This window comes from Electrona antarctica (genome assembly GCF_951216825.1).
Source record: "Electrona antarctica genome assembly, chromosome: 18".
In the NCBI taxonomy this organism is placed as follows: domain Eukaryota; kingdom Metazoa; phylum Chordata; class Actinopteri; order Myctophiformes; family Myctophidae; genus Electrona; species Electrona antarctica.
Window position 1 is genome coordinate 163,761 of NC_136799.1, and position 12,515 is coordinate 176,275.

Consider the following 12,515-nt stretch of genomic DNA (forward strand, 5'->3'; position numbering starts at 1 on the left):
GGGTCTCAGTACCTGTGATGCAGAGTAGGAGCTGGCGGTGTGAAGACCCTGATGGGGGTCTCAGTCCTACCTGTGAGGCAGAGTAGGAGCTGGCGGTGTGAAGACCCTGATGGGGGTCTCAGTCCTACCTGTGAGGCAGAGTAGGAGCTGGCGGTGTGAAGACCCCGATGGGGGTCTCAGTCCTACCTGTGATGCAGAGTAGGAGCTGGCGGTGTGAAGACCCTGATGGGGGTCTCAGTCCTACCTGTGAGGCAGAGTAGGAGCTGGCGGTGTGAAGACCCTGACGGGGGTCTCAGTACCTGTGATGCAGAGTAGGAGCTGGCGGTGTGAAGACCCCGACGGGGGTCTCAGTACCTGTGAGGCAGAGTAGGAGCTGGCGGTGTGAAGACCCCAACGGGGGTCTCAGTCCTACCTGTGAGGCAGAGTAGGAGCTGGCGGTGTGAAGACCCCGACGGGGGTCTCAGTCCGCGGACGTGCAGAGACGTGAGGTGAGGACATCTCTTCAGGACGGACGTCACCACGCCCACGTCCGTCTCCACGGAGGACACCTTCACCGAGAGACGCTCCAGACGCAGCTCTGTGGGGGCGGGGCCGGGCAGGGGCGGGGCGGGGCAGACAGACAGACAGACAGACAGACAGACAGACAGACAGACAGACAGACAGACAGACAGACAGACAGACAGACAGACAGACAGACAGACAGAAAACCGTCAGGATTTAGAAGACATTTTTGTAGAATCTGGTCTTGTAGAACAACCGGCACCTGTGGCGAGGAATGGAGCTCGTTAGGGTTAGGGTCACCTGTGGCGAGGAATGGAGCTCGTTAGGGTTAGGGTCACCTGTGGCGAGGAATGGAGCTCGTTAGGGTTAGGGTCACCTGTGGCGAGGAATGGAGCTCGTTAGGGTTAGGGTCACCTGTGGCGAGGAACGGAGCTCGTTAGGGTTAGGGTCACCTGTGTGGCGAGGAATGGAGCTCGTTAGGGTTAGGGTCACCTGTGGCGAGGAATGGAGCTCGTTAGGGTTAGGGTCACCTGTGGCGAGGAATGGAGCTCGTTAGGGTTAGGGTCACCTGTGGCGAGGAACGGAGCTCGTTAGGGTTAGGGTCACCTGTGGCGAGGAATGGAGCTCGTTAGGGTTAGGGTCACCTGTGGCGAGGAACGGAGCTCGTTAGGGTTAGGGTCACCTGTGGCGAGGAACGGAGCTCGTTAGGGTTAGGGTCACCTGTGTGGCGAGGAATGGAGCTCGTTAGGGTTAGGGTCACCTGTGGCGAGGAATGGAGCTCGTTAGGGTTAGGGTCACCTGTGGCGAGGAATGGAGCTCGTTAGGGTTAGGGTCACCTGTGGCGAGGAATGGAGCTCGTTAGGGTTAGGGTCACCTGTGGCGAGGAACGGAGCTCGTTCATTTTTATTGATAACGATCACCTTATCGATCAGGCTTATCGAACCAGGTTCTTATCGAGCATCTTATATTATTTGGTGGAAAGACGGGAGACACTACATTCTGAACAGAAAGACGGGAGACACTACATTCTGAACAGAACCAGTATGTTCAACTTCAGTACTTTTCTAACAGACAGAAGGCAATTGACCTTTTTATCAATAAAATAATATTAAAGAAACCGTTAACTGGTTAATATGTGTACAGTCACTTTAAAAGCGTAATTTTGTTTCCCTGGACAGTTGGCATGTATCAATACACTGTTAGACCCACATCATGGATGATTACATTTATTTATTGATCGCCTCTTGTCTTGATTGTTTAAACATGACGTCATGGGCCGCTATGCTCCATAACAGGCTTGATAAGCCCAAAGCTTATTGATACCGGGTACTGGATAAGCCCAAAGCTTATTGATACCGGGTACTGGATAAGCCCAAAGCTTATTAATAAAGGGTACTCGATAAGCCCAGAGCTTATTGATAACGGGTACTCGATAAGCCCAGAGCTTATTGATACCGGGTACTGGATAAGCCCAAAGCTTATTGATAACGGGTACTGGATAAGCCCAAAGCTTATTGATACCGGGTACTCGATAAGCCCAGAGCTTATTGATACCGGGTACTGGATAAGCCCAAAGCTTATTGATACCGGGTACTCGATAAGCCCAAAGCTTATTGATACCGGGTACTCGATAAACTTGTTATCTGAAAAAATCCGGGTATCCAGAGATTAAAATAGGGTGCATTTTGCATCCCAAAACACAGTTTATAGTTGAGGGATGCAATAAAACAACCACCTCTGCATCCACGGGATGCACTACTGTACTGTTTTTATTCTAGTTTATTTTGCTAGCTTTAGTTATAATAATCATTTCTTCTTCTGTTTTCTACATGAATATAACCACATTATAAGCATATAAAATTAAATGGGAGTTAAATGCTGCAAAATATGACTATAACGTTCACGTCGTTGAAGTGGGACTCGTAAAATGTCCCTGGGACTCTTTTTTTTATTTTTATATATATATAATTTTTATCCCATGATTTTGTAACGCATTTTTCACCCCTGTGTCAATTATCTAATGTTATCCTGGGCTCTACACACCCTCCGCCAACCTGGGGAGAGCAACGGACTTGAACTCATGCTTCCTTCATGCCTGAGTGTCCAAGTTGCTCCTTTACACCTGACAGGGGGGAGTTTCCCTGGTTGGACGTAGCGCGTGGAAGGAACACGTTATTCCAACCAGTTCCTTTCCCCTCCATCAGGCGCCCCGGCTGGCCAGGGGGAGGTAGTTTAGAGACCAGGATTACTGCATGTTTTTTGTGAGGGTACCTACCCTAGGGGACACGGGGAGAACATGTGAGGGTACCTACCCTAGGGGACACGGGGAGAACATGTGAGGGTACCTACCCTAGTGGACACAGGGAGAACATGTGAGGGTACATACCCTAGGGGACACGTGGAGAACATGCAAACTCCACACAGAAAGGCCCTTTCGCCAACCCTGCCTCGGGTATGGGCACCGATGGCGCGGAGGAGGAGACACGCCGCCAGCGCCCACAGCGTCCCGAGCGGGAATCGAACCCAGGACCTTCTAGCTGTGGACTCTTTTCTAAAAGACCATCCCTGCATCCCGGGACTCATTACATTGAAAACCTGTTTACATCACTGTACCGGGTACTCAAGCTTCTTATCGTTTCATTTTTTCCAGGTATGGGTTTTGGAGCTCCATCCCTACCAGGTATGGGTTCTGGAGCTCCATCTCTACCTGTGTCGCGGCGGCTCCTGGAGGCGCACTGCCTCCGAGGCCTGGCGTGGGGCGGCGGGTGGCGGTGGGCGGCGGGCGTGGGCTGGTCTGGCCGTGGGTGGGGGGGCGTCATGGGGTGCAGCTCCACCGACAGGGAGGTGAGTGTGGGACACGCCTCCAGCAGGGTGGCCACGAAGGCGGCGTCCGTCACCAGCCCTACGCTCAGCTCGGCCAGGACGCTGCCCCGCGTGCCACACAGCTGGCGGAGACAGGACGCCAGGGTGGCCAGCTCCTCGCTGTTGGGGATGGCTGGAGCACACACGCACGCACGGGCATGTGCACGCGCACACACACACGTATACATGTGTACACACGTATACACACACACACACACACACACATATACACACACACACGTATACACACACACACAATATTTAGGCATTTAGCAGATGCCTAAATCTGCTGGATCCTTAATCCAGAGCGACTTACATTAAGCAAGAACAAAGAATAAAAAAGCATGGCAAATTGCAATACATCAAATACATACCAAGTAGTCATGAGTCATACATAAGCTAAGAGCATAACAGTGGAAAGTCCACACACACACACACACACACACACACACACACACACACACACACACACACACACACACACACACACACACACACACACACACACACACACACACACACACACACACACACACACACACACACACACACACACACACACACACACACACACACACACACACACACACAGCGAGACCAGATTCTACTAAATGTCTTCTAAGTCAAGTCAGTTTTCTGAAAAACCTTCATGTTTTTGAAGATTTGATTTAAAAACCTTTGCTTCTTTTTCATCTGACAAATTAGGGGTTAGGGGTCATCGTAACAACACAGTGACCACTCACAGAGGGTTAGGGGTCATCGTAACAACACAGTGACCACTCACAGAGGGTCAGGGGTCAGGGACCACTCACAGAGGGTTAGGGGTCAGGGGTCAGGGACCACTCACATAGGGTCAGGGGTCAGGGACCACTCACAGAGGGTTAGGGGTCAGGGGTCAGGGACCACTCACAGAGGGTTAGGGGTCAGGGACCAGTCACAGAGGGTTAGGGGTCAGGGGTCAGGGACCAGTCACAGAGGGTTAGGGGTCAGGGGTCAGGGACCACTCACAGAGGGTTAGGGGTCAGGGGTCAGGGACCACTCACAGAGGCCGTGCAGGCTGAGGGACCTCAGGCAGAGGGTCAGGGGTCACTCACAGAGGCCGTGCAGGCTGAGGGACCTCAGGCAGAGGGTCAGGGGTTAGGGGTCAGGGATCACTCACAGAGGGTCAGGGGTCAGGGACCACTCACAGAGGGTTAGGGGTCAGGGGTCAGGGACCACTCACAGAGGGTTAGGGGTCAGGGGTCAGGGACCACTCACAGAGGCCGTGCAGGCAGAGGGACCTTAGGCAGAGGGTCAGGGGTCACTCACAGAGGCCGTGCAGGCTGAGGGACCTCAGGCAGAGGGTCAGGGGTTAGGGGTCAGGGATCACTCACAGAGGGTTAGGGGTCAGGGGTCAGGGACCACTCAGAGGGTTAGGGGTCAGGGACCACTCACAGAGGCCGTGCAGGCTGAGGGACCTCAGGCAGAGGGTCAGGGGTTAGGGGTCAGGGACCACTCACAGAGGGTCAGGGTTCAGGGGTCAGGGTGCACAGTGACCACTCACAGAGGGTCAGGGGTCAGGGACCACTCAGAGGGTTAGGGGTCAGGGGTCAGGGACCACTCACAGAGGCCGTGCAGGCTGAGGGACCTCAGGCAGAGGGTCAGGGGTTAGGGGTCAGGGATCACTCACAGAGGGTTAGGGGTCAGGGACCACTCAGAGGGGTCAGGGGTCAGGGACCACTCACAGAGGCCGTGCAGGCTGAGGGACCTCAGGCAGAGGGTCAGGGGTTAGGGGTCAGGGTTCAGGGACCACTCACAGAGGCCGTGCAGGCTGAGGGACCTCAGGCAGAGGGTCAGGGGTTAGGGGTCAGGGTTCAGGGACCACTCACAGAGGCCGTGCAGGCTGAGGGACCTCAGGCAGAGGGTCAGGGGTTAGGGGTCAGGGATCACTCACAGAGGGTTAGGGGTCAGGGACCACTCACAGAGGCCGTGCAGGCTGAGGGACCTCAGGCAGAGGGTCAGGGGTTAGGGGTCAGGGACCACTCAGAGGGTTAGGGGTCAGGGGTCAGGGACCACTCACAGAGGCCGTGCAGGCTGAGGGACCTCAGGCAGAGCCAGGTGGGCAGCAGCGGCGACAGCACGTCGATGACGCCGTGGCCACACTCCGTCACCTGCAGCGAGCGGATGTTTCCCCGAGGACACGAGGTCTTCGCCGGGGGGGCGCCCTCCCCAGAGCCCCCCGGGGGTGGGGAGGGGGGCATGGTCTGCTGTCGCTCCTTGTCGTTCCTGTCGTGGTGGTGGTGGTGGTGGTGGTGGGGGGGGTGGGCCTTCTGGGCGGACAGCCGGGAGCGTTTTCGGGGGACAACGTTCTCCGCCTCCTGCGGCTGCTCGGGTTCGGGGCCAGACTCGCCTGCAGACGACCAGCAAAGATTTGAGTTAAAAACGTTCGCTCTGATAGAATATATATATTCAAAGATTTGCGCCACATTTTCACGATTTTTCAAAAATATGTATGTATGTATAGTTCCAGTCAGCTCCACTCACCCCCTGACCCCTGGTGTATGTATGTATAGTTCCAGTCAGCTCCACTCACCCCCGGGTACCCCTGGTGTATGTATGAATAGTTCCAGTCAGCTCCACTCACCCCCTGACCCCTGGTGTATGTATGAATAGTTCCAGTCAGCTCCACTCACCCCCTGACCCCTGGTGTATGTATGTATAGTTCCACTCACCCCCTGACCCCTGGTGTATGTATGTATAGTTCCACTCACCCCCGGCCGCGGTGCAGATGATGTGCAGCTTGTTGCCGCGCGCCGTGAGGATCCACTGGACCACGGCGGGCTCCTGGTTGTGGAGGGCCAGCTCCGTGGCGGCGCCGTGGTCCAGCAGCCGGTGCAGAACGTACAGCACGTACTTGGAGAGGCGCTTGGACGCGTTGAGCGGCTGCTTGACCTCCACGCGCCGCACGGTGCGCTCCAAGACGCCCAGCAGGGCCTTCTGCTCCGTGGCCAGGCTGCACAGCCACCTGGACGGGGGCGGGGTGGGGTGGGGGGGGGGGGGGGACCATGTATAACGCGTTCAGGACGGGTCAGGAACCCCTTTTGGTGTTTTAACCCATTCTGACCTGAGATCAGATTCTATAAATGTCTTCTACATCCTGAAAGTTTTCTGAAAAAGCTATGTTTCTATGTCAGTGGTTCTTCGATTTTTCAAAAATAGCAGACGCGTAGATCTGCTATTTTTCAATAGCTAAAGCATAACATAATGCTAACACCAAAAGGGGTTCCCACCCAAAATGGGTTAAAGATGTTTTAAAGCTGTTGAAATATAGCAGATCTACAAGCTCATAGCGCACCAAGTGCCGCGCTATGAGTCAGGCTCAGGCTGGAGGCTCACGAATCAGGCTGGATCCCAGGCCAACGATAATTAGTACCCGGCCGGGCAGAACATAGGGATGACCCCCCCGTGTGACCCCGTGTGACCCCGTGTGACCCCGTGTGACCCGCGTAAGTATACCTGGCCGGTCGGACGTGGAAGCACTTGAGATATTTGGCCATGACGAGGAACAGGGAGCTGATGTCGGCGTTGGGGAAGTGAAGGATGATGCCTTTGTTCTTGAAGCCGTAGAAGACCAGGCGGAACAGCTTGTCCATGGCCTCCTCCTTGCACTCCTCCTCCGAGTGGATGTCTACGGCCTGCAGGGGGAGACACAGAGACCTTAGGAGACCCACCCCATGTGACCCCCAGGGGTCATTGAGGGAGTTCCAGGGGGGACCCAGCTAAATGATAGTTTGGAACCAAGTGGACCATTATGGGTCTGTAACTCTGAGAGTGTACAAATGGACCCATTAGGGTCCATTTGACAAAACCTGACAACTACCGTGGTATCAGCCTGACCTGTATCATTGCACAAATGTTTAAGCGCATGATACTGAACAGGATAAGGAGCGCAATCGACCCCCACCTCAGGGAAAACCAAAATGGATTCCGAGAGGGGAGAACAACCTTAGCACAGATCCTTGCGCTAAGAAGGATCATTGAGGAGGTAAAGAGGAGCAACCTAGCAGCAGTGCTATGCTTCATAGACTTCAGGAAGGCCTTTGACTCAATCCATAGAGGAATGATGATGAGAATACTCAAGGCCTACGATGTCCCTCCGAAACTGCTCCGAGCCATTGAGACCATGTACACAGGAACGAGAGCCCGAGTGACAACGCCGGACGGTAACAGCGAGGAATTACATCCAAACCGGAGTGCTGCAGGGAGACACCCTAGGCCCCTTCCTTTTTATAATATTATTGGACTACTGGACTATGCTCTGAGACTAGCTCTTACAGGAAGGGAGCCGGAGCTCGGCTTCACTATCGCACCGAGAAGGTCTACGAGACACCCTGCAGAAACCCTCACAGACCTGGAGGTCTACGAGACACCCTGCAGAAACCCTCACAGACCTGGAGGTCTACGAGACACCCTGCAGAAACCCTCACAGACCTGGTCTACGAGACACCCTGCAGAAACCCTCACAGACCTGGTCTACGAGACACCCTGCAGAAACCCTCACAGACCTGGAGGTCTACGAGACACCCTGCAGAAACCCTCACAGACCTGGAGGTCTACGAGACACCCTGCAGAAACCCTCACAGACCTGGAGGTCTACGAGACACCCTGCAGAAACCCTCACAGACCTGGTCTACGAGACACCCTGCAGAAACCCTCACAGACCTGGTCTACGAGACACCCTGCAGAAACCCTCACATACCTGGTCTACGAGACACCCTGCAGAAACCCTCACAGACCTGGAGGTCTACGAGACACCCTGCAGAAACCCTCACAGACCTGGAGGTCTACGAGACACCCTGCAGAAACCCTCACAGACCTGGTCTACGAGACACCCTGCAGAAACCCTCACAGACCTGGAGGTCTACGAGACACCCTGCAGAAACCCTCACAGACCTGGAGGTCTACGAGACACCCTGCAGAAACCCTCACAGACCTGGAGGTCTACGAGACACCCTGCAGAAACCCTCACAGACCTGGAGGTCTACGAGACACCCTGCAGAAACCCTCACAGACCTGGAGGTCTACGAGACACCCTGCAGAAACCCTCACAGACCTGGAGGTCTACGAGACACCCTGCAGAAACCCTCACAGACCTGGACTACACTGAGGACATCTGACCCTCACAGACCTGGACTACACTGAGGACATCTGACCCTCACAGACATGGACTACGCTGAGGACATCTGACCCTCACAGACATAGACTACACTGAGGACATCTGACCCTCACAGACATGGACTACACTGAGGACATCTGACCCTCACAGACATGGACTACGCTGAGGACATCTGACCCTCACAGACCTGGACTACGCTGAGGACATCTGCCTGCTATCTGACCACGTAAGGCAGGCACAGGCTCTCCTGACCAGAGTGGAGTTGGAGTGGCGCTAAAGTTGGCCTCAGGCTAAATGCAAAGAAGACCGAGGTCATAACCTATAACATCCCCCAAGAACATCTGCCCCTAACAACAATAGAGGGTACTGCGCTAAAGGAAGTCAGTGACTTTAAATATCTGGGCGCATGGGTCGGCTCCACAGAGAAGGACCTTAAAGTGAGGAAAGCACTTGCCTGGCGAGCTCTTAATGGCATGACCAGTGTGTGGAAATCCAACCTCCCTCGACATATCAAGATCAGTTTCTTCTCTGTGACCGTGGAGTCTGTTCTCCTCTATGGCTGTGAATGCTGGACACTAACACAAGCCCTACAGAAGTCCCTGGACGGGTCCTGCTACACCAGAATGTTACGTGTGGTACTGAACATCAACCAGGACGAGCACATCACCAACAAGCGTCTGTATGGAGCATTACCTAGTGTATCAGAGAAGATAGCAGTAAGGAGGATGAGACTAGCTGGCCACTGCCACCGACACCAAGAACTCCCGGCCAAAAAGCTTGTACTGTGGGAACCAACACACGGGCATCGATCGAGAGGACGTCCCACACCTACCTATGTGGACGTACTAAAGAAAGATGCTGGTGCACAAATGAGCTGGCCAGATGTATGGAGAACCGAGATGACTGGAGACACCGATGGAGTGCTCGTCTGAGGACGACGTAGAGAGAGGGTCCATTTGGTTCCATTTGTACACTCTCAGAGTTAAATTAACATTGATTTTGCAATATAAATTGGGGTCCCAGAGATAGAAATGTCATTAAATGGAGTTCTCTGTAGACTAATATGCATGTCAAACTGGGGGGTCCTTGAAATTAAACGGGTTGAGAATCACTGCTAGTGCCGTAAAATTCTTCTCTCATGGGGGGTCCCTGGAATATCTTTTGAAATGGGGGTCCGCGGGCTAATTAGTGTGAATTGGTTCGCCGGAACCGGGGCGGAACCGGGGCGGAACCCTGGGCGCGTTCCTGTGGGTCTGGAAGTTCTGGGGACCCACCGGGGACCCCCACACGGAGTTGTACCACTCTGTTCACACGGGTGTGATTTTTACTAAAACTACAACATGATGTCACTGAGCCGCGGTGGTAAGAGACTCACCGCTCACCCAAACACATCTCTCTGTTTTTACTAAAACTACAACATGACGTCACTGAGCCGCGGTGGTAAGAGACTCACCGCTCACCCAAACACACCTCTCTGTTTTTACTAAAACTACAACATGACGTCACTGAGCCGCGGTGGTAAGAGACTCACCGCTCACCCAAACACATCTCTCTGTTTTTACTAAAACTACAACATGACGTCACTGAGCCGCGGTGGTAAGAGACTCACCGCTCACCCAAACACACCTCTCTGTTTTTACTAAAACTACAACATGACGTCACTGAGCCGCGGTGGTAAGAGACTCACCGCTCACCCAAACACATCTCTCTGTTTTTACTAAAACTACAACATGACGTCACTGAGCCGCGGTGGTAAGAGACTCACCGCTCACCCAAACACACCTCTCTGTTTTTACTAAAACTACAACATGACGTCACTGAGCCGCGGTGGTAAGAGACTCACCGCTCACCCAAACACATCTCTCTGTTTTTACTAAAACTACAACATGACGTCACTGAGCATACATTCGACACATGTCCATTATTCAAAAAATAAACAAATTGGTTTGAAATATGGGTGAAAATAGCAGATCTTACATTAAGATCACAGCCTTGCAGATGGACTATGTTGTTCTGTTGCGATAGAGCAGGATACTTACGTAATGCGGGCCCCAGACGTCCTGCAGGATCGTGACCCAGGCCAAGTAGGTGGAGATTCCTACAAGATGCCAGGGAGACAAACCAAGACGTTCACAATCATCAGTGGCGTGCACAGACATTTAGAGGGGCAGGTGCTCAAGTTAAAAAAGGGCACCTTGCTTTTTTTCATAGCTTTTTTTCATAGCTTTTTTACATGGTGTAATACTAGCGAGTATCATCGTTTAGTACTGAGCAGAGATAGGGTGCATTTTGCATCCCAATACGTAGTTTATAGTTGAGGGACGCAATAAAACAACGACCTCTGCATCCACGGGATGCACTACTGTACTGTTTTTTATTCTAGTTTATTTTGCTAGCTTTAGTTATAATAATCATTTCTTCTTCTGTTTTCTACATGTTGTGGGGTGCATACTTAGTTTAGACTAGTCCTTGGTTAGACATGGGTTAAGGTTAGTTTTAGGTGTGCTGCCCCGTGGGAGGTTAGGTTTAGGGTTAAGGTTAGGTTTAGGGTTAGGTTTAGGGATAAGGTTAGGTTTAGGGTTAAGGTTAGGTTTAGGGTTAGGTTTAGGGTTAAGGTTAGGTTTAGGGTTAAGGTTAGGTTTAGGGTTAAGGTTAGGTTTAGGGTTAAGGTTAGGTTTAGGGTTAAGGTTAGGTTTAGGGTTAAGGTTAGGTTTAGGGTTAGGTTTAGGGTTAAGGTTAGGTTTAGGGTTAAGGTTAGGTTTAGGGTTAGGTTAGGTTTAGGGTTAAGGTTAGGTTTAGGGTTAAGGTTAGGTTTAGGGTTAGGTTTAGGGTTAAGGTTAGGTTTAGGGTTAGGTTTAGGGTTAAGGTTAGGTTTAGGGTTAAGGTTAGGTTTAGGGTTAGGTTAGGTTTAGGGTTAAGGTTAGGTTTAGGGTTAGGTTTAGGGTTAAGGTTAGGTTTAGGGTTAAGGTTAGGTTTAGGGTTAAGGTTAGGTTTAGGGTTAAGGTTAGGTTTAGGGTTAAGGTTAGGTTTAGGGTTAAGGTTAGGTTTAGGGTTAAGGTTAGGTTTAGGGTTAAGGTTAGGTTTAGGGTTAAGGTTAGGTTTAGGGTTAAGGTTAGGTTTAGGGTTAAGGTTAGGTTTAGGGTTAAGGTTAGGTTTAGGGATAAGGTTAGGTTTAGGGTTAAGGTTAGGTTTAGGGTTAAGGTTAGGTTTAGGGTTAAGGTTAGGTTTAGGGTTAAGGTTAGGTTTAGGGTTAAGGTTAGGTTTAGGGATAAGGTTAGGTTTAGGGTTAAGGTTAGGTTTAGGGTTAAGGTTAGGTTTAGGGTTAAGGTTAGGTTTAGGGTTAAGGTTAGGTTTAGGGTTAAGGTTAGGTTTAGGTGTGCTGCCCCGTGGGAGGTTAGGTTTAGGGTGAGGGTTTGAGATAGGTTGTAGTTGTAGGACTAATGACTGGTCTAACCAATGACTAGTCCAAACCAAAAACTGTCTAAACTAAGTACTGCACCCACATATGCATATAACCACATTATAACCATATCAAATTAAAATTTGAAATGCTGCAATTTGTAAAAATGGCAAAATATGACTCCTAACGTGGTTGAAGTGTCCCTGGGACTCATTTCTAAAAGACCATCCCTGCATCCTGGGACTCATTACATTGAAAACCTGTTTACACCACTGGACTGAGACCTAAGTCCCGGGAGGTGGTGTGCCCTGATCGGGCGAGGGTGCTTCTCACCCCATAATACCGGTTGTCTTGTCGGTGTTACTGTACGCAGAGAGGAAAACCTGGGGGTTACGTAAGAACCGTGTGCTTTTTATCTTCTTTTTTTTGGCAGTGAGTCTCATCTCCGGCGGTCACTCATTAGGTCTCCGAATCTTATCCAACGATAACAAAATGTTCTTTAGTTTTGGGTGCGAGAGAGAGGCTCAATCTCATCAAATGGCGAATAATGGAATAATAATAATATTAGCCCATTCTGGACGGGCGGGAACCCCTTTT

At 51.8% G+C, this 12,515-nt stretch overlaps 1 protein-coding gene across 1 annotated transcript in view; it reads right to left on the reverse strand.

The window, feature by feature from the left end:
- The window catches only part of LOC306942533 (uncharacterized protein), a 28,043-nt gene that overhangs the window by 11,631 nt on the left and 3,897 nt on the right, over positions 1–12,515 (reverse strand). Inside the window, exons 3-8 of the mRNA XM_079528496.1 lie at positions 10,558–10,616; positions 6,859–7,037; positions 6,114–6,367; positions 5,423–5,752; positions 3,209–3,496; positions 413–577 (exon numbers count right to left, since the gene is read on the reverse strand). Of these exons, the coding sequence (XP_079384622.1) occupies positions 413–577; positions 3,209–3,496; positions 5,423–5,752; positions 6,114–6,367; positions 6,859–7,037; positions 10,558–10,616 (1,275 nt within the window). The remainder of the gene's footprint in view (positions 1–412; positions 578–3,208; positions 3,497–5,422; positions 5,753–6,113; positions 6,368–6,858; positions 7,038–10,557; positions 10,617–12,515) is intronic.